The following is a 21,922-nucleotide window of genomic DNA, read 5'->3' as shown; positions in this document are numbered from 1 at the left end:
AATCCATCTCTTTGAAGCGCCACTTCTTCATCTGTTAATATCTCATGGAATGCAGAGACGTCATAAATAAGTGTCCGCTGCCCTGCTAACCTAAATACACAATGACCTCATTAATCTAGTCCTTAAAGAGCTTAATGTGTCACAACTCTGTTACAGGCCAGGTAAAGTGTCCCCTGGCCAAAGACCTACTTGTTAAAGGCTCGGTCCCCGTGGCACTATTGGGAGGCTACAATAATCTTCTATATCAACCTGAGTGTATTTTTTAATATGTTGTTCAGTTATTCAGAATCATAACATTTATTAGAAAAACCAGAGGATTTCGCCATAGCAGATAAAAAAAAATACAGCAAATCCCAACCAGGACAGGTTTTAATGACAAATGGACCCATACCATGAACATAGGTGATCTCATCAATTACATTTATTGTTTTGCTAAACGTTTACATCTCTTTACTGTGGTATCTTCAGATTAGATTTACAGGCTTTTAAGAAGTGCACAGTGCTATGTGGAAGTTTGTACATAGCACTTGCATATCTTAGAACCAAATGGATTTTGAGTCGTTCAGGGGACACACCTCTTTGCATGTCTATGAGGCAAGGAGTTTCTGGAGAGTTCTAACCAAGGAAGGAAAACTCATCTTGATCATGGGAGGCACCATCCCATGCCATGGGCTGGGGTCCAGGATAAAGAAAAAGGGAAAATGGAGAAAGCTGAGTCCTGCTTTGCTGTTTCTCTGCTTCCTGGTCCTCCATACTGCCGGAAGCAGACCCAAACTCTCCCACCATACCTTCCCTGCCACAATGGACTCTGACCCCTGAACCAGGACCAAAATAAGCCCTCACCCCTCCGATTGCTTCTTGTCAGGTATTTGGCCACAACACCCAGAAAAGCAGCTAAAACCAATGTGGCAGAGCTTTCCACCTTTAAGGGCTGGGGCCTTGTAGAGGGCCCACATCCTGAGGGGAAGTGTGTGTCCTGGACAGGACTGCACCATGCCCTCTCTCCTCTAAGCCAGGAAAGGAGCTTGACCCTGCCAAGCCCTCCCCATGTGGTGCTACCTCTCCGCAGTTTCAAAGCAGTGGGATCATGACCGAAACCTGAAATGGTGAACCCACATACGCCCTCTTTTTAAATGTATAAGTTAATTACTTCAGAAATTTTGTTTGAGTAATAATGCTAACACGGGCCCAGAACTGCATTTGATTACAGAGAGCCTCCAAGAGAAGACTCATATATTCCATTTGCTCTTTCAGGAGACGGCAAAGTATTTTCTCTCTCAGAACTAATACCCATCCAGACAAGAATAAGAGTTACAACATTTTCCGATTCTAAAAGAGGTGAACTGCAGATGCCTGGAAAATCTGCTTCTATGGAAATTTTTTTTTGTCTTTACACTACAGATTGTTTTATTTTATTTTATTTTGCATGAAGGGGGTTATGTTTATTGAAAGTAAAAAAAAAAAAAAAAAGCCCAAGAATTACCAAAGAGTAGCCGAAGTGATTCATGCATGATCTTTGACTATAACACATGTGTGTATACATAATTTAAAACTCGAAAGAAAGCATGCATATACATCGTGTGCAACTTTAAAATTTAATGACCCTGGATGAAAACAATTCCTGGCACCTGAGACCGTCATCTGAGGCCTGACATTGAGCCCGGCCTTCTGTCTGGATGTCACAGCCATAGTTTACACAGCCTGGCTTGGTTTTCATTTCTCTGTGTGATTGATAAAGGCCTTCCATTGTTGCTAAGCAACTTTGCAAATTTCATTTACAATCCTGGCCCTACAATCACCCAAGTATCTTTCTTGCAAATTAATTTACACAAACTGCACTCCAAACACTGACTTTCAGAGTTACCAAAGCAGATGGTGTGGGGACAGTGTCTATCACCAGCCTCCACACTGCTGCTAACCTTGGAGGGCATGCAGACTTGCTGACCTTAGCTCCAGGCATACCTCAGAGAAGTGAAAAAATAAAAATAAAAGGATTTCACACCCCTTCTTCTGGAAGCACTGTTGGTGGCCTTGAGGCTGGTGTGGGTTTGAGCAAGAGAGCATGGGGCTTAGAGAGGAACCATTCCCAAGCTGGGGTGACAGTGAGGTAGGAACTGGGAGGGCTGAGGGACGAATGTGTGGGAGGCCACAAGACCAGTATAGCTCCTGTGTAGCCACTGCCTCAGCCCGTGGGAAGGTCACAAGGCAAAGGCGAGGGCTACATTTTTGCCAGGTCCATTTTGCAAGGCAGGCACCCTCCTCCCTGTGTCCCCCAACCTCATCATGGACAGACATCACCTCTTCCCATCCTCTCCCTTCAAACAAATCCAGTCCATGAAGGAAAGAACCGCGTGTCTGGCAACAGAGCTGGGCGGCTCGTTGCTGCCCTCACCCACCAAGCCTGTCTTCCCCAAGCCAGAGAAGTGGGGCAGCTGGAAGAGATTTACTGCACTGCACCTTGTCAAGCCAGAGGAAAAGCTACCAGGAAAGAGCTGTGGCCACGCCACACCTAGGGGACACTCCTGGGAAAATAAATTAGCCGTTTCTATTGCACATCTACCAGACCAGTGGCTGGGGCTGGGTCTAAATCTCTCCACCCAGTGGTTCCACGGGGGCGGGCTCCTCAAATGCCATCTTCTGGGCCAGGCTCCTCTCTAGGTCTTCCAGCTCCTGGCGCACCTCTCTGATGAAGCCACCATCTTCATACTCATCGGGGACCTCCCTGGGCACCAGGCTCTCCTCATTTGGGTCATGGCTGCCAACGAAGGCTGGTTTGCACACGTACACCAGACTGTGGCTGGGGAAGAGGGGTGAAGTTTGGTCAGCGTTCTTTCCATCACCCTTGAGAGCGAAGCCAGGCTTGGAGCGTGTCAGCCTTGGGCCATGTTCTCCGTGGGCCTGTGGGCCTCACTAACCACTACTTCCTATTAGGGTGCTTCCTGTCAACATCTTACTGAGGAGTCAGCCGGCAGAATGTCCTTAAAGGGCACTCACAGGCCTGCTTATCTGTGTGACTAAGTATTGGCTTGTCTGCCTTGGAGCAAGCCCCGATGATGGGGATTTGGAAGCTCACCGCCACATGGGGTTCCCTCACGCTCTCCCCCATTTGGGTTCTAAGCAGGTGGCACACTGCAACCCCACATCTGCTGTACACATGGCGACCCCGGGCCTCTGTGGGGGAGGGGAAGGAAGTCTGTCTATCTTCCCTGTGACCCTGGATTCTGGTAGAATGGAAGGCTCAGTAGAATTTGTGGGCAGGACAGAAAGATGTAGAGAACAGTCCTGTCAGCCCTGAAGCTTCAGGGCTCCGACCCTAACCTACGGGTGCCTTTCCCCTCCTGCCTGTCTGTAGCCTCTCCCACCATGATGGTATGCTCTGCACTCATTCCTTCCACACCCTCCCCCTAGAGCACCCACTGGAAGCTTCAATCATCTAACAGAACCCCAACCTACAGATCTCATGCTGCCTGGACCCCCTTCGTCCTAGTGACCTGGGGACACCTCCTAGCCAAACCTGCTCCTGAGCCCCCCTGGATGACATTTTGACTGCTCTCAGCCCCCAGTACAATCAATAAGGAAGGGACCTCACCTGTGGGGCTGGCAGAGGAGGCCACTGGCACAGGGGCATCGGTCCAAAGCACCTTCAGGTTCCAGTTCCCAGGTGATGAGGTCCAGCATCTGGCTGGTGGGGTCATGGCAGAGCTCCCCCTCCACGGGCAGAGGTGTGCACACAGGGAACAACAGGCCTGGAGCCGGCCAAGAGTCACCATGAGGGTGGGCAGGAAAGCAGATTCGGCCTTGCCCTCCGCCCTCAGCCTCAGGTGAGGTTAGAATTGAAGGAGTGGAAAGAATAAGAATGGCAGAACACACTCAGGGTGGCCTGAGGACTGCAGCAGCTACGTGGTCTGCTGGAAGAGGGGAGCTAGTTTTCCAGGCCAAACCACCAGAAGAAATGAAGTGTGAAACCAAGGCCCCTTCAGCAGGGGCAGAGTGCCAATAAAAGGCCTGGGTCAGCGTAGTGGGAAGAGCCAGGCCGAGGAGTAGAGATAAAGAGGGCAGAGCACTGGGTGGATAAGGCCTTACGGGTGGGAGATTATGGTGGGGGGGTCCTAGAGGAGCAACTTCTAGATTGTTGTCCTCCAAGCAAATCACTGAGGTGGTAGGCCCCTGCAGGTGGGTCTGGGAAAGCGGAGCTGGGAGGCAGCTGAGAGCATTCAGACACACTCCTGCCAAAGGAGAGGGCTGTCCCAGCCCACAGGGGGAGGCACTGAGGACAGAAGCTGGGAACTGAAGAGAGAATCCACACAAAGAACCCAGGCCAATGGCGCCTGGAAGGGATGGAGGAGAGGCTTCTGGAACCCCCACCCATCTAGGGTGCATGCATCCTGAAAGAACTTAACTCAAAGGGTCAACACCTGGAACGAAACCAAAGCAGGTGCTTATCTCCCGGCTCTGGTAGGAGGCTGTGGGGCTGGGACACACCGTGAAAGCAGCGGAGGTGAGAAGGTTTGGGTAGTGTTCTGGGGCTGAGAAGGCCGTTGCCTTTGAGATTGGGACACATTTTCCCAACAGCCACCAGAGATCCAACATACCTCTTTGGAAGGCACAGCACAGGCCAGGTTGGCAATCCCTCTGGTTGTCACAGATGGTCCCATTGCTACCTTTGGTGGCCTTTTTGGTGCAGTGTCCCCAGACACACAGCTGGTCTCCACAGCACTCGCTGTCTCTGGTGCATTGCTGCAGAGAAGGGAGGAAAACATAAGGCCCAGGTTCTTACTAGCCTACAAGCCTGGACAGCCTGGCATGCTGCTCTAGCCTGCTCAGACCAACCAAAGGCGGCTCACCCCTTCCCCTGTGGAAAGAAGAGACAGGCCCAAGGTGGGTGGGGCATTAGCGGAAACTAAAGGAACTATCAGAGAAATGTGGCTCTTGGTACAAGAAGAGTCAAAACTCTGGGAAGACGGCACCTGAGAGGTGGATTCTAAGTCTTTTCCACCCAGATCAAGACTTCACAACAAACACCTATATATCTTTGGCGCCTCCATCCCACAACTTTCATCTTTCATCCTTTTAACTTGCCCCAGTCAGAAGGGAAGGCAGCTCAGGCCACCGGTGGAGGCAGGGGGATTTTAAAAAGCTGCTCAGTCAAGGCAGAGCCAGGAAGGCCCAGGCTGAGGACACCATGCTGGGAGCAGGAACTCAGAGCCCCCCAGGGTCCCTGGGACTATGCTCTATGGTGTGGCAGTGGCCTGCTTTATGATGGACTGAGCAAAGTCACAGGGATCCTTTATTTCCTGAACTTATTGTGGTTTTTTGTTTGTTTGTTTGTTTGTTTTCCTGTCAAAATAAGGAAACTGCCAAGAGTTCATGAGCTTTGTCCAAAAGGCCCTGCTGGGTGGGTGGGCTGGAGGGTTTCCTTTGCTTAGGCTCCACACTGGGGGAGCACTCCAGCCTCCTCCTTCCACACACTTATTAATCCAACTGGAAGCTCAAGGGATCTGAGAAGCAGCCCAGGAGGAAAAAGGTGGCCCTCTCCCTTGCCTGGGACTGCGTGTGTGCGCACTGCTGTCTGATGCTGTTCTTGTTCCAGAGGAAGGGACCAGCGCAGGCCTCCCATTCTCTCCTCCCTCCCCTTTGCTACCTGTGAGCCACACAATGTGGGGTGGGGTGGAATGGGGTGGGGTGGGGTGGAGTGGGGTGGCTGCAGCTCTGCCGGAATGCTATCCTGATTATTCCAGGAATAAGGCCCTCTGGGACTCCTCCCCATCACTGAAAGGCTCTTGCAAGCAGCCTAGCTGAAAACCCCTGGGACTTCTAATCCTGTCCCCCTGGCACAACAATGGAGACCACTGGGATCTTTACCGTCTGCTGGTCCCGGCATGGCTGGCAGGTGTACTTGAAGCTCGAGAACTGGCAGTACCTGGTGGGCCCGCAGTCTTCATCAATGATACATTCCTGGGAGAGTGAAGGGGAGGGAACAGCTTGGTCTGTAAAACTCAGAAGTAGGTAGATCTGCAGAATCTAGGTCCATCCCAGTCCTGAGTGAAGCACCAGGCAGAAGTGTCTGCTGGCTCCAGCCACCCCAGAGCCTGACCCCGCTGGTGCCTTTGACCTACCCCTCAGCTGCAGTTCCCATGGGGGTCTATCTTCTCAAGACTCCCAGGAGCCTTGAGCCTCGTACAGCCACCACACAATCACCGTCTGTGTTTAGTGTCCTCCCACCCCCTCCCCACCCAGGGCAGGGAAGATGGGGACTCAAAGTTGCTCATACATAGAGCAGATGGTTTTAATAAAAGGTGTTAATGAGTTCCAGGCCCTGTGTGACTGCACAGGAAGGGCTGGAGGCCAGGCCCAACAGCCCCTGCTGCCTAAGCAGATACTGGAGACCTCCTCCTTTGGCACTGGCCCTGGAAGCTACAGGCCTGCCTGAAGAGGGCCCTCCAACAGCTCCGAGGTTCTAAAGAGCAGCCAAGAGGCAAGGTGAGCTGGAAAGTGAAAATGGGGTGACTGGAATCCTGCCCTCCCAGCCCAGGGGACTTCTCATGGCTGTCAGCTCCACTCAGCTGAGACCATCTGTCTGTCAGTGAGTCAGACCCATGGTCAAGCTCAACCCTAGGAAATGGGGGCAGGAGAAGACAAAAGACAGGCAATGACACCATTCATTATCCGCTTCTCTAGGATAGAAACTCTCAGCAAGAGGCAGCTGGCAGCACGGGGGCCGGGGGGGCACTTTTATGTTGCCAACTGGAAATCATGGCACAGAAAGATTATGGCATCCTGCAAGATATGGCCAAAGCAGGGTTGAGGGGTTATTTTCCACCACAGCCCTTGAGTGGATGGGCTCCAGGCCCCAAATCCCCAAATACAATAAGTAGAGATGAGGCAGGCTCTTGGAGACCTGGTGTCCTGGCAAACATTCTAGAAGGGTCTCTGTGAAGAACAGGGCCTGCCTTGCCTCATCTGTGGGTGTCTCCCATCCTAAGACCCAGTGAGGAGCCCTACATACATACAAAAGCATGCTGTGTCAGGCAGAGACCTCAGTGCCTAGAGACGGTCCTCAGTGCCACCCTGTGAGCTGAGGCAACTGTGCCAGTAGGTACAGAGTGTGTCTGGCCCTGAGCATGCCCAAGCTGGGTCTCAGCAAACAGGCCCTGGGTCTCTTACTATTATTGAGTGCTATGACTGAGAAGTAGCTGGTGTCCTTACCCAAGTCATACTGAGTGTCCCCTGGCCAACCCCTCAGGTCTCGGGAGATGGGTGTTTGGTTCAGAGCAGCCGCAGTGCCCACCAGGGGGAGCTCGGACTGTGCTCTGCACACCAAGCAGGGCTCCCTAGCCAGTCACCTACATCATCTCCCAGCCCTTTCTGAAGGCTGACAGAGAGACCTGTCACACACCGAGCTAAGCTGTGGCTCAACAGTGGCCCAGACCAGGAAATCATCAACTGCAATTTCTCAACAAAATGCCAAAGGAGACCCCACCACCCTACACCCCCAAAACAACCTCATCTCACTCTCCTGCGCATGGCCAGGAGTCCTGTTCAGCTGGCTCGGAAGCTGCAGGTGCCCGCCCCTCTCCCACCAGTGGGCCGAGCGCTGTAGGAGCCGACGGTGCAGCCTAGGTCTCACCCAGCATGGCGTGCTCTCCTCACTCGCTCAGCACAGCAGCGCAGAAATGGCGGGAGGGCCACATTTTGCCTTATACCAGGAAAAAGGCGGACTATCTCATGTTAGGAGCTGAGCCTGTAGCTGCTGGATCCAGGACCCCATAGTGGCAAGAGAGATACATGAGGATGCGAGATGACCCTGTATCCCTGGGGGATTGCATCCAACCTTTCCCCTGACCACCCCTCAGCACCACCACCCACCCACACATGTGCTCACACCCTACAAATGTTCAAGTCCCTTATATAAAAGGACATAGGATTTGCATCTAACTCACACATATCCTACTACATACTGTATCATCTCTGGATTTAATACAATGCGATATGAATACTGCGGAAATCACGGTTATGTTGTACTGTCTAGGGGAAAATGACAAAGGGTTTGGTACAGATGCTATTTAAAACGGGTTGGCTGTGGTGGATGTGGCTCCTGGGGTACTGAGGCTGGCTCTAAATCACAAGGTGTCCTTCCTGGCACGCCACCAACCCTCTCACACACAGGCAGCTTGGGAGGCACAACAGGATGCTCCTGGTATTCTTCCAAAACCCAAGATCAAGAGAACATAATGGGAGGAGTGACACTTGGGAAGGAGGGAGAACCAGCAGGCTCAGGGGCAGACATGACTGTGAGGGGGTCCTTTGCCTTTAAGACATTTTTAATTCAAGTCGGGCTATGATGGTACATGTTTGTAATCCCAGCACTCAGGGAGACAGAGGCAGGTGGATCTCTGTGGAGTTTGAGGCCAGTCTGGTCTACAGAGGACAGCCAAGGCTACACAGGAAAACCCTGTCCCGAAAAACAACAACAAAAGAAAAAAGAAAAAAAGAAAAATAAAAGAAAGAAGAAAAGGAAGGAAGGAAGGAAGGAAGGAAGGAAGGAAGGAAGGAAGGAAGGAAGGAAGGAAGGAAGAACGGAAGGAAGGAATAATTCAACCATGAGAAAGAACAAAAGAAAAGAATCCAATCCGGAGGTCCCACATGAGGAGGCCAGGGCCTCTAACCTAAGTAGAACTGACAAGGGAGGGTTGACACAGCCCAGAAATCCAGCTTTTCATTCCTCTTCAGCTTCTTTCCTGTGTGATTATATCTACATTAGAGCCCACCCTACAACGTCCTAGGAACCCAGCTGTGCCTAGGCCGCCAGAGCGGCTGTGATCTGAGGTAAAAGGGCAGGATGCTGGGAGCCTGTGCCGCTTCCTGTCTAGGCCATGAACTCTGGGTGCTTTGATTTCTGAGGGCTGAGGACCTCACTGGCCTCCTACTGCTTAGATTTCAGAACTGAAGGTGAAGTGCTGTTCAAAACAGAGCCAGGGCTGAAGACCAAGGTCAGAGCCAGGGAGGGCACTGGCCTCATCAAGCTGCCCAGCAGGAGGCATGTGATACCAAGTTGCCCAGCAGCAGTCTCCGGGGCCAGCCATCTCAGCACCACACACGGCTCTACCACAGCAAGCTGAGTGCCCACCCAACAGCACGGGCTCCCTGTAATCCCCTCAACACAGTTAAGATCCTGGTGAGCTGAAGTTCTCAGAACAAAACCGTTCAAAAACAAAACAGCCACACCAGTGAAGAGGGTTCTGCAGGATAGATTCTCTGACCAGACCTTAAGTGACTGCGGGGAGTCAGAACATTGCAAATGCAGAGCCAAATTGTCCCAGGCTATTTTTAGTCCTATACCTTTCGGTCCATTCCCACTTCTATTATTTGACCCATCCCTGTGACTGTTAGCGAAATCTCTCTGTAATGTATGGACTGACCTTTAGCCTCCAATAACCCACAGGCTGTTTTCATCAGGTAACAACTGAGGCCTACAGCAGATTTTTTCCCCACTTTGCTGTAACTCACCTATGTGTTATACCTCCCAATGTATTTTAAGGAGCCTTGATTTATGACTGTCTTTTTTTCCCTGCTACTACAAAAAAAGATAAAATGATGTTCATGAAACCATCACCACATTAGAACATGAGATAACCTGAACTCGTGTTCCTGGGGCCATGGTCCCTCATATCTGGCTGCCAAAAAGCTTCTACTCCCTCTGAGGTGTTGGCTGGTTTTGTTGCTGTTTGTTTGTTTGTTTGATGTCAACATCTCCATCTCAGTTTTAAGGGCTCGAAGGATCTGCCCAGGGTCACCCTGGGCACAGGCGTCTCCTTACCTCTGTGTACATCTCAGCTAGGCCCTCCTCAGTCCCAGCCCGTCTCCTCTACCTGAGCTGCAGCCGATCAACACCCGCCTGCACCAGGGCTGAGAACAAAACCAAGGCTAAAGGCTCCGGGCACCTGGGATGGCAAAGGTGGCATAGGCCTTCCAGGCTTCTGTGCGGCTGTAGCCAAGCCCTGTCTGTCTGTCCTGCTCCTCCCTCAGCCTGACAGAAAGCCCAAAAGCTGGTTGTGAGCTACAGCCATTCCACGGAGTTTTTTTTCCCCTGCTGTCTGGAGCTATATTTAGAAAGCCAGGCAGGAAGCCTGAAAGTGGAACTGAAATCAGTGTAGCCTGGGCCAGGACTGCCTAGAAACTGGTCCAGTGCCTTGATACGACCCTGAAAGGGTGAGAAACAACACGGGGTCACTTGGCATCACTGTTAAGCACACAGTTTATCAACAAGGAGATTCTGGGAAACAGTGGTCAAAGCCTGGGAGTTGGAGGACAGCAATGGGTCCCTACAGAGCCTCTAAGGCATCCATATGGAGCCATTGGCAGGCTCCCTCAGCTTGGGCTTCCTTTACAAAAAAGAAAACTGAGCCTCAGGTCCTGGTGGGAGGCAAAGTGGAGATTTAAACACAGGTCCCTCAGACCCTCAGGGGATCACTCTGCCTGCTGTTTTCAATAGTCTCTAGATGTCCCATGTGGGTCAGCAAGATGGTTCGGCCCATAGAGGCACTTGCCACACAAGCCTGATGATGACCTCTGGTTCTATCCTGAGGATCTGTGCAAAGGTGGGAGCAGAGAACACTCCAAAAGCTGTCCTCTGACCTCCGTGCTCATGCCATGATCAGTGCACTCTCTCCCTGCAACCATAACCAATAAATAGTCAATGCCTCATTTCCCATCTGCTCCCCCACCCAAAATTCCTATGTTGACACCCTAGCTGCTGAATACTTTAAAACGTGTCCTGCTCTGGCGATAAGGTCATTGCAGGCCAAGTTAATTCAAATGAGGCCTTGAACTGGACTCCCTAGGAAGGGCCTCCCCTCTGTTAAAGATGCTACAAGGTTGACGAATTAGAACTTCCGGGTGGCGGGGTGTGGGAATATTGCATGCCTAAAGGCACATTCTCTCAGACTGTCTTTCGCTCCCTTTAGCATCCACTGGCCACCTCTGTGTCTAAATAAACACCCTTGTGACCCACGGCCCCCCACCTCTGCCCTCCAGGACCCACACCTCAGGGCAGGAGCACCACTGACACCTCAGGAGGACTCCAGCAACCTGAGTCACGTCGGTTTGGGCTGGTGGGCCTCGTTCTCGTAAGTGGGAACTTTTTTTTTTTATGGAATGACCAGTAACATGGGGCCAGGTTTCTGCCTAGTATCAAAACTCAACTTCTCAGAGCCCTCTGTGAGCAGACAGGGACACAGAGCAGACAGGACCCAAGACTGCTCAGCTCACCGGAGACTAAGGCACGCCATGGACAGCAGAAAGTATAAACCAACCAAGCAGTGCTGCAGGCCTACCCCCGCCTCTCACCTCCTATCACCACCCGTCACTCGCCACCCATCACTCGCCTCCCACACACCACCTTCTCTCCCACACTGAACACAGAAGCCCTGCTTTACACACAAGGAAACTGAGGCAATGAGATCATCAGTCCTTTGTCAAGGGTCACCAGGGAGTGGCAGGGCTCTAACTTGACCCTAGGCTGGGGCTTTGGACATGAGGGCCAAGGACAATCAGGGGGCAGGAGGTGACAGTGTGAGGCAGTGAGTGTTCTAGAGCTCTCGAGGAAGGGGCACCCTCCCTGCTGGCTGTAAGAGGGCAGGCTCTTTCAGGCTGGTCATGGTTCAAGGTACCCAGGAGAATGGTGGGTGGCCTCTTTCTTCAGTTGATTTCCACATTGGCAAATTCTGAAGTGTGAGTGTTCGTGCGAGTATGCGCACGTGTGTGTGTGTGTGTGTGTGTGTGTGTGTGTGTGTGTGTGTGTGTGTATGCAGAGGCCTCCAGTTCAGTCTTCACCCACTGCTGAGAGTCCTTTATTCTGAGAGCACAGAATAAAGCCAGTTGCAGGAGCCTGTAACGGAAACCTGCACATCTGTCTCCAACAAAATGAGGCCTGCAGCCTTTCCCAGCGATGGGGCTGCAAGCTGTTTGCCAGCTCAGGGCTTTGGGGCAACTTCACTCAGGGCTCCAGCCTGGCCCCTGCTGTAGAGACAGCCCTGTGGAAAATTCTGGGCAGGAGCTGGGGGTCAATGCCAGCCCTTATTCTCCTTCAATGCTAGCATCAGCAAAAGTCTGGGTGGGTGGCCTGTTCCTGCCAATTCGCCCTCCCCCACATTCTGCAACCCAGGGAAGAGGAGGGTAATGATCTATGCCCACCCTGGTGAGACACACCCACCACCCTGGACTTGGCTTATCACCCTGAAGTAAGGGGTGCACCCTGACCCTAACCCACATCCTGCACCTGGACTCCTCTCACAGCCTCCTTTGCGTCAGCCACAGGTCCTTAGGTAAGGAAGCACGTCCTGTATACAACAGCTAGCATGCATCAGGACCTGGTCCCAGTGTCTGGCTTCCCAGAACATTCCTTGAGCCTGAGTCCTCCAGTCAGCACTTCCTCTGGAGAACTATGCCAAGATTTGCTTTAACCAAAGCCTCTTTCTCGCCCTCCATTTAGTCAACAGATTGCTTTCCTTCTCTCCCTATGTTTTACCTTTCCTCCCTCTCTTTCTTCTCTCCCTCCTTCCACTTCTCCTTCCCTCACTTTTCCCTTCTCTCTTTCTCTTCCTGCTTTCCCCTGGCCATGATGTGAGTAGTCCTATGCTATCATGTATGTGTTTCTCGCCATGCAGTTCTGCTCCTTCACAGTCCCTAAAAAAGCTCACTAGACACTGAAACCGTGAGCCAAAATACACTTCCTCCTTTACAATTGATTTCACAGGGACAGCCAACTGATACCCTGACAAAAGGGCAAATGATGCCAAAAAGAACCCCTTACCTCCCCAGCCTCTTGTGTCTTCACCCCACTTCTGCCATGCTTCCCCACCCACAGCAAGGCCCACTCATGCTCCCTTAGTCCAGCAGAGGTGACCTGGGTCAGGCCTTCTCAGGCTCTCTCCCATGCCATTGCCTCTGCTCAGCCCCTGTCTGAGAGTCAGTGCTACAAACCCTAGACTGTAGGCCCAGCAAATCTCAGAGCCATGTGATCAGGTAGGTCTAGAAATGGCCAACAGTCAGGTTCTTGCCAGGTTCCCAGTAACTAAATCCAGACCTGGGTCCCTAGAGAAGGTGTGGAATACCAGAGAGAAACAGGAAAGGGAAACTTCTGCTCACCTGACCCTCCCAAAGGGGCTCTTTGATGGCCAGGTCCTCCCAAGAATGGCATTTGGGAGAGGGGCTCTGATTATGGTTCTCGGATTCAGACATAAAAGGAGGTTTCCATACATATAGCAGACGGAGTGTTCTGAGACCTCACGTATCCCAGACTTACTAGCTAGCCAAGAATAAACTTGAACTTCTGATGTTCCTGCCTCTACCTCCCTGAGTGCTGGCATTGCAGAACTGCATCACTGTAAAAGGCCCCCAGACCTTAGCACAACTGACGTCATGACGGAGGTACCATTCAGGCTTTGGAACCCAGCAAGTAGGCAGCAACACCCACCAACAACAAGAACAAAGACCTAATCCACCAAAGTCAATAAGTCTGCAAAAGTCCCTAAATGTACTCACCTTCTTTTTGGCCTCTGTAGTTCTGCTTCTGGCTAAGCGTTCTTGCTAACTGAGGTTTGTGACCCTAGGATGTGATTTTTGTGCTTAAAAGCTCACCCTGAGAAACACTTGGGCCTCTGCTTAGCTCCAGAACATCCAGTGCAGTCACTGGAAAGCTGGTAAAGACTTTCTATCGTGATGAACCTGTGTCTGGATGGTCTTCTCCAGTGGATGCCTCACAGTGCACCAAGGTCACCAGGCCTAGTTCACATGGTGCTGGGAATGGAACCGGGGCATAGACTCTACCGACTCTGCTCAACTTACCCATAGCTTCAGCTCAGTGGTGAGGTTTCCTGTCCTCAGAGAGGGTTCTCAGTCCCCTCCGCTCATATTTAGTTCTCCACATAAATCAGCAACAAAAATGCTGACCTCCAGCCACTAGCCACCCCCTTACCCACAATGCCAGAGTCATCCTCTAAAAAGACAAACCTAATTATGCATATCCCTGATCATAATTGTTCTGAAGGTGGAGGGTTGGGGGCCCTGGAGAAGGCAGAGGCTGAACTGATTTCAATCAACACGTAATTGGAGGAGACAGCCGTCTTCCTGGCCTCAGGAACAGCTGCATCTGAAATGTTGTGTAAGAAATTGATGTGACAAGGAGGACCAGAGTGGAAAAAGAAAAAAACAAAAAAAATCACTTCCCCCCAGTGACCAGGAAGTGGGAGGCTGCAGTTCTACAGTTGAGGAGCTATCTACCCTAATAATTCGAAGTCCTGAAACCCACAATGTGTGGGTCAATCTTTTGACCCCCTGTGGCTTTAATCCTCACTCACCCAACCTGCAGAGGGACAACCTTGTATCCTTACCACTAACATCAGACAGGGGGCATGTGGGAGAGACCCTCACAGTCCTGTCACTCAAAAAGGGAGCTCCTTGCCTCTGCAAACTGGTTGCATGTAAGGTCTGAGTTTAGTTAAACAGAGGACTGGGGATATGCAAGGTTTGGGTCTGCCCAGCTCAGGGGACCTGTCTAATAAAGTTCATCAAGGCAGAGCCTCGGCAAACCCTCCATTCTGAGGGTACCACCTACCTTCCCCAGCAGGCACAGCCTGGAATCCAAACTCTGTGCTCTTGGCATAGCTTCGAGGGTCAGTTCCCAACCTTCTGCCCTACCCGATTATCTGACCTCCCTAGGATCCAGATTCCGGCTCACACATCTAGAATCCTTCACTTGCCTGTTCTGCAGTTCCCCTCAAAGACTAGCACAAAGAACAAGGCATGGTAACATGTGTCTGTAATCCCAGCTCTTGGAGAGCTGAGGCAGGAGGACCACTGAGAGTTTGAGGCCAAACAAAACAAAAGGAGACTCCATTAGGTATGGTTCCTAATACTTGCTATATCAGTTGTTTGGTGGCCAAGTGGGGAGGATGTTTGAGACTGTCCTGGGCTACATAGCAAGACCCTATCTCAACAACAACAACCAGAGGAGGAGAAGAAAACCTCTTTGGCAGCTGGCTGAAGCCTCAGGACACTCTCAGAATACTGCATTTAGATAGATAATGGGGCATGATAAGGGTTAGGTAGGTCATTCTTACAAGCAAGAATGACCCCAACCTAACTAGAGTTAACAGAGTTAATTTTTCAGTGTTTGTTTGTTTGTTTAATTGGTTGGTTGGTTTGGTTTGGTTTAGTTTGGTTTGGTTTGGTTTGGTTTGATTTGATTTGGCTTTTTGAGACAGGGTTTCTCTCTGTAGCCTTGGCTGTCCTAATTTCACTTTGTAGACTAGGCTGGCCTCAAACTCACAGAGATCTGACTGCCTCTGCCTTCTGAGTGCTGGTTGTGCCATCACTCCCAGTCAGAGTTAGTGCTTTATGGCTTATTTGAATCCCAGATGGTAAGGTGCAATGGCAGCTTTTCTTTTTGAGGTAGGGCTGAGCACAAATGCTGTTTGAAAGTGGCTGCAGGGGGCTGGAGTGCTGGCTCAGTGATTAAGAGCACCAGCTGTTCTTCCGGGGATCTGGGCTCAAGTCCCAGCACTCCCACAGCTGTGACAACAGAGGATCAGACACCCTTACACAGACAGACATGCAGGGAAAACACCAATGCACAAGGAAAAATAAATAAATCCCAGCACTCAGGGAAGTAGAAGCAACTGGATCACTGTGAGTTCCGGCCAGCCGAGTCTACCAGGCGAGTCCAGGGTAGCCAAAGCTACACAGAGAAACCCTACCTCAGAAAACAAAAACAAAAAAAGTGGAGACAAGCTCCAGGAAGGGGCATGTCAGAGGATTGGAAGTTTAAAAGATTCTATCCTTGCATACGTAACCTGGTTCAAGGCTAGCCTATGAATAGGGGGATTCTACCTCAAAAAACAGAACAGACACAAGAAAGCGCTAAAGGGTTTGTGATGACATCAGTACCTGATAATACACAGCTGGTGGGCTCCCTTTAAGACATTCAAGATTGGAGGAAATAATTTAAAAACTAGGGAGGCCGAGGAGATGGCTCAGTGGGGGAAGCGTTTGCTGTGTGAGAACACAAGAACATAAGCTGGATCGCCAGCACACACACATAAAACAGGTCTTAGTGAGGCACACCTGTGAGGCCGGGGCTGGCGAGACAGACGGATCCCCGCAACTCAGTGGCCGACCGGCTGAGCAGAACTGCTTCCGATTCAGTGAGAAACCGTCTCAAAAGCACATGTGCGGAGAACAAATAAAAAGTGGGTGGAAACAGAGACATGTTCTTTCTCTGAGGAGATAGGGAGGCTGGTGGGCACCCATGATTAAGAACCCCTCCGTATAAGTCACCAAGATGTCACCCTCCTTTGAAAAATATTCCACAGGGAAGGATGGCTCTGCAGGTTAAAGGTGCTTTGCTGACCTGAGTTCAATCCCAGGACCCACAAGAATGAACTTCAGTAAATTGTTCTCTGATTACGCACGCACGCGCGCACACATACACATACCCTGGCATGTCCCCCATATACACATAAAAAAGAAACAAATGTTTAAAAACTACATCACAAAGAATTTCCTCAGCTTCCTTGAGAAGAAAAGTAGGAAAAGATGAATAAAATTCAAAGCTACTCAGAACAAAAGCAAATTGCTTAGCTCTGTACGGAAGAAAGTATGTCCCCAGGCCCCTCGTGTGCTTGAAAGCTCTCCAGCTTTCCTCTGCACCGTGATTTTTTCCTCTCCCAGCCTCTACCCACAAAATTCTTCCACAGCAAGGCGCATAGGGGCTCCTGGAATTTCTAGACTTTTCCACGTAAGCCACATATGTTAATGAGCCTGGAAAAGGTTTTAATTTGCTTCTGTGGTGGAAAATAAAACCGTGCCTGACTTCATTTTTCTCAGAAGTGGTTGAGTCCTTTTCACCCTCAGGGGCTGGTAGAGAACACGGGAGCTTTGCCTCAAAGGAGAAAGCCACGTGCAGGTGGCCCAGGGCACACCCAGGAGCCTGGCCCGTTCTCACATGCCTGATTTACTTTACCACTTAGGCATTGGCAGGAGTGAGGGAAAACAGCCTGGCACATAGTTGGTGCCTGGGAAAATGAGTTCTCCTCTCCCCTCACCTTAGAAATCCCAGCACGTTGTAGGGGGCAGAGAAAGTGTTCTACACGAGGTGGCACTGAACTGACTGGACTTGGCCCTTCTGCTACAAGATGCATGTCCTCCCTGGCGAAGGAGGTCTCCAAAGACAGGGACCCTGGAAACAGTGGAAGAAGCAAAGGCTGCTGGGAACTGACCTGAGCATATGGCCTTCTGCTGCCAGGCCGGAGAAAGACAGGTTTACGCCTAGTTTCAGGCCCAGGGACCCTGCGTGTGGGACGTAGCTTGCTTCAATCTTTGAACTTAGATGTCCCTCCATTCTGAGAAGTCTTCTCTCTGCCCCCTGGACCTGACACCTCTCTTCTCAGAGGTCCTAACTGATGAAACAGGAAAATCCAGGCTGACCTCCTGTGGCGGTGTTTTCCATATCCCACTGTTGCAATGCTGTCAGTGGCCAGAGTCTTCTGACACTGACAGCACTCTCGGAAAATTCCCTGCCTCAGTGGCTGAGAATGTCCCTCGGCAGCAAGAGTTAAAGAGAGACAGAAGAAGGCAGTGAAGCACTCACTCTCCAAGCATTTGGACCTGAACCTGAATTTGGATCCTCACACTGTTGGGACAGAGACACAAAGAGTCCTGGGAGCTCACCGCAATCTGTGAGTTGCCAGTTGGGTGAGAAACCTGTCTCAGAAAATGAGTAAGTGGGGAGTGACTGAGGAAAACACCCAGTATTGACTTCTACATGCCCCCACATGTATATACACACATGTGCGTGTGCACACCCAGGAACAGTATACGCATACACAAAGAACAGCAGCAGTATGAGAGAGACCATCGTTTGTCTTCTGTGATCCACAGGGCTTTGCCACCCTGGGAAGGGGGTGACACGGTGATGTTGTTTCTGGCTATCCTTCGTGAATTTGTCTCCTTTTTCCAGAAGAGGAGAGAACTGGCGACCGGCGGAGCTTGAGCTAAGTGACGCCCATTGCAATCAGGCGGTAGAAGTTCTGATAACCCTTCCAAGGTTACCCAAAAGTACAGCGGCAAGTGCCGTGACAGTTTCTATCAGAAATACACACTTTTAATTAAGATGGCCAAAATTTACAGTTTTTTAAAATTCTAGTTCTACCATTTAACACTGTGTTGTAGCTTTTGATACTTAACTTCACCAAACTCCTGTTTCCTCTCCCCAGAACAATACCTGCGGAGGATTTCAGGGATTGAAAATAGAATATGCCACAGCCCGCAGGGACACCGCTCAGCGAACAGTGATGCCAAGGAACAAAGAAGTGAGTGAGTCCAGGAAAACAATCCCTCAGAGTGGACGGTTTTCTAATAGGTGAAACCCCTCCGCAAAGCCGGAGAGGCGCTTGGCGTGTAAAGTGCTTGCGACGCAAGCAAGGTGAACTGGGTTTGCCTCCCCAGCACCCACATCAAGGCCAGGGTGCTGGTGCACACCTGCAGCCCCAGAGCTGGGCAGGCAGGGAAGGTGGGCGCGGGGGCTCTCTGGCCAGCCAATCTAGCTGCACAGGCAAACTCCAGGTCCAGTGAGAGACCAATGTCTCAAAAGTAAGAGGGAGAATGAGAGAAAAGAGAGCTGATGCCAATATCTGGCCTCCACACGCACACACACACACCTTTTCAAATACTCTCTCTTGGCTGTCGTTTTCAAGAATTCTCCTGTTTACATTTCCCAATTCATCTACTAAAAGTGTCCCCTCAACTGCTGCATGCCCACTTCATTCTAAGCATAGACTGAGAGGAGCCTCCTGATTTCCTGGGATTCGAAACTATTCGGAAAATTCTCTCACCTGTACTTCACGAAACGCCCATTCTCCCTAGCCAGAACTCCCCAAAAGTCTCCTTCCTCGGCCACAATATCTCCTGTATTATCAGGAACCCCATTTTCCTTGTCACTAATCCTCAGTGACAACCCTAGACTCACCCTCTGTGTCAGGGAACTCCAGGCTTAGCAAACCCTGAACTAACCTGAAATGAGGTTCCATGTCTGATCACTGATCACTCCTGAAGAAAACTCACACCCCTCAGCTCTGTACCTCATCTACAAATGGGGCGTTTGCCCTCAAAGAGGGATGAGAGGTGAGTCACAAATAGAATTTCTTCAGCTCCCTGTCAGCAACTGCTTATAGTGTTATCTTAGTTCAAATACTGATATATCTGCACTCATAAGGGAATGACTCTGAAATGTATTAGTGATGTCTGCCATGGTGTGGGGCATTTCAGAGTTCTGTCTGAAGTGCTTCCATTACATCTTCTTTTGTTTGCTTTGTTTTGGGGCAGGGTCACGAATAGCAGAGGCTGCCCTCAAAATCACCATGTAGCCAAGGATGGCCTTGAATCCCTGAGCCTTCTCCCAGACCTCCAGAATGCTAGATCGCATCACCTCCCGGGGTTCTTACAGCACTGGGGACTGAACCTGGGGCTCTGTGCATACCTGGTAAACAGTCTACCACTGGGCCACACCCCAGCCCCTGGTTCCTTAAAGAACTTGAAGTGAGGCCAGGAGGCCCTGTGGGTTCTCCAGCGTATACCTGCCAGATCCTGTGAGAGACTCCATTTTCTTTGGCACAGGGCCTGTCTGCACACATAGTTTTTCATCTGTTTGTTCTGGCACCTTGGCCACTGTCACCTCGTAGAAATTCATAATCACTGCATTAGAAGCAACCTTACAGGAAAATAAACACCATTCCTGATTTATCACACTCATCCTCTGTAGTCTACTGCCTTCCTACCCTGAGGGGCCGAGAATTAAGTCATAGGTGGAAATTCACACCATATCTTATTGTGTGTGTATGCTACATAGCCCAGGATGCCCCTTAACTCCTGACCCTTCGCCTCAAGCTCCCCAACTCCTAATCCTCATGTCTCAGGCTCCCCAGTGCTGGGATTACAGGTGTGTGCGCTCTGCCAGCTCATGGCTTCCCTCTCTTCTCAGGCTGTCAGAAAATGGTCTTCTCCTCGAAGCAGGCCTGACACGCAGAGGTGAGGGATATTGGCCACCCAACAGGGCTTCTTCTATGCACGGTCGTTCACGTTCCAAATGCCAGCGCACTGTGCCGCGTACGTGAACGACTGTGCCACTCTGAGATGCACCCAAGTGTCGTATCCCTTCTCAGTGCTGTAGAAGTGAAGATGGCAGTGACAGCAAGTCTAGAGAGAGCAGTGAGAGCTGTGACTTCATCTCCATCCATCACTTCCCTTCCCTTGCTGGGAGGTGACCAGAGTAGCAGCATTCTGTCTGACGTGGGATACCAGCTAGCCTTGTCCAACCATGACACCATGGCCACTCCTCAAGGGCATGAAATATGGCCTCTGTCCTGTCCACCCCATCCCAGCCATCCCCTTCCACTGACCCTTCGTCCTACTCTGAGGGAAGAATGGACATGACTGAGGCCTCAATTGCTTCTGTTTGGGCCCATTTTCTAAGAAGCCTCTGCTGACAGGAGTCAAAACTTCATTGGCACCACAAAATCTTCCCAGGGACCCAAAGCCCCTGGGGTCTGGCATCCTTGGCAGAAAAATAGGTGCGGGGTGGGGGGAGTGTGTTCTTTCAGGAGGCTGGAAAGTGGGTGAGGGGCCTCACATGGAGAGGTTGGGGGAGTAGATTCCTAGAAAGCTACCAAAAGTTCGTCTTGGTATTCCAGAGCTCAAGTCATGGACCTGCGTATAAGACAGAGTCTTGAACACACCAGCCAGAGACCCCAGTGCCGGCTCAGAATGCAGGGACTGCAGTGCTGCTCGGTTCTCCTGGGCTGCCACAGTGGAGAGGCAACCTCCAGAGCCAGAACTAGAAAGCACTGCCAAGGGCTAAAGAGATCAGGAGTTATTTGGGGTTTGGATTTTTTTTTTTTTGCTTTGTTTTGCTTTGTGTTTTGTTTTGTTTTGTTTGTTTTGAAGAAGCTAAAAAGCAAACGAACAAACAAAAAAAAAACCCCACTAAAGAAAAATACATGTTTTAGAAGTTTTTGGGGTGAATAAGACCTCAGTTCTTTATCCCTCCTGTTAGTACTGCCATCTGTAAAATGGGGTCAGTGGGTGCCCTCCTTGGATGGCTGTCATGCAGATGGTGGGACGGGTACCAGAGACCCCTCATGGGTACCTGGCACACAGCAGGCGGTGTTTGCTTTCATTGTGTAGAACCCTCAGGCCGTCATAATCGCTAGTTATTAGGAAACACTTAGTCACCTCTCCACAGCCAGTATTCACCCTGGCTCACAAATGTCCGGGGTGGGGGAGGGGTTGCTTAATCTGATGTCCTTCCCAGTCACAATGGCCAAATGAGGGGCCTTAGGGGAGCACAGCAGACCCCACTATTATTACATTTGCGGTATTATTTTAAAAACAAAGCAAGATGGGCTCACAAGCTTTGTGAGGTTTTCGGAACAACGACCGCCAGGAGTGAAGAAGGGCAAGACTCCACAGATCTGACAAACAGGATGTGAAGGTCCCTGGGCCAGTGCCTGGGAGAATCCCCAAGTTCCCAGGGCAGAAGACAGCCACACGCCTGCACGAGACACTGTTTGGCCTCTGCATGTCCAGAGAGCACAGAACTCAGCTTGTTCTGCAGCCGATGGCATTGGGCTAACCAGATTAGAGGCACGATTGGTGTGACTTCTCTGGTGCATGCTCCACTTTCAAGTCAAATGTTCCAGACTTCTAGGCCCAAAGCCAGGCTCTTGGAGACACAAGACACTGGAGCCCAATAGAGACTTGGGTCTTGAGCTTTAGCTAAGCTGCGACCTCAGAGATGGGCTCTGCCACCCAAACCGTGTCCTCTTTGCTTTCTGCCTTTGGGATCATGTGACAGCTCATGTATGCAATG

The 21,922-nt window shown here is 50.8% G+C and overlaps 1 protein-coding gene across 1 annotated transcript in view; it reads right to left on the bottom strand.

Moving 5' to 3' along the window:
• Positions 1-399: 399 nt before the first annotated feature.
• Dkk3 (dickkopf WNT signaling pathway inhibitor 3) overlaps positions 400-21,922 on the bottom strand; it is a 41,310-nt gene continuing 19,787 nt past the window's right edge. The window contains exons 5-8 of the mRNA XM_021627961.2: positions 5,863-5,955; positions 4,593-4,737; positions 3,590-3,746; positions 400-2,797 (exon numbers count right to left, since the gene is read on the bottom strand). Coding sequence (XP_021483636.1) covers positions 2,584-2,797; positions 3,590-3,746; positions 4,593-4,737; positions 5,863-5,955 — 609 coding nt within the window. The 3' untranslated portion in view covers positions 400-2,583. The remainder of the gene's footprint in view (positions 2,798-3,589; positions 3,747-4,592; positions 4,738-5,862; positions 5,956-21,922) is intronic.

This window comes from Meriones unguiculatus, chromosome 14 (genome assembly GCF_030254825.1).
Source record: "Meriones unguiculatus strain TT.TT164.6M chromosome 14, Bangor_MerUng_6.1, whole genome shotgun sequence".
NCBI lineage: Eukaryota > Metazoa > Chordata > Mammalia > Rodentia > Muridae > Meriones > Meriones unguiculatus.
Note: the sequence above shows the minus strand (reverse complement) of the source record. Positions and strands in the feature narration are given on the sequence as shown.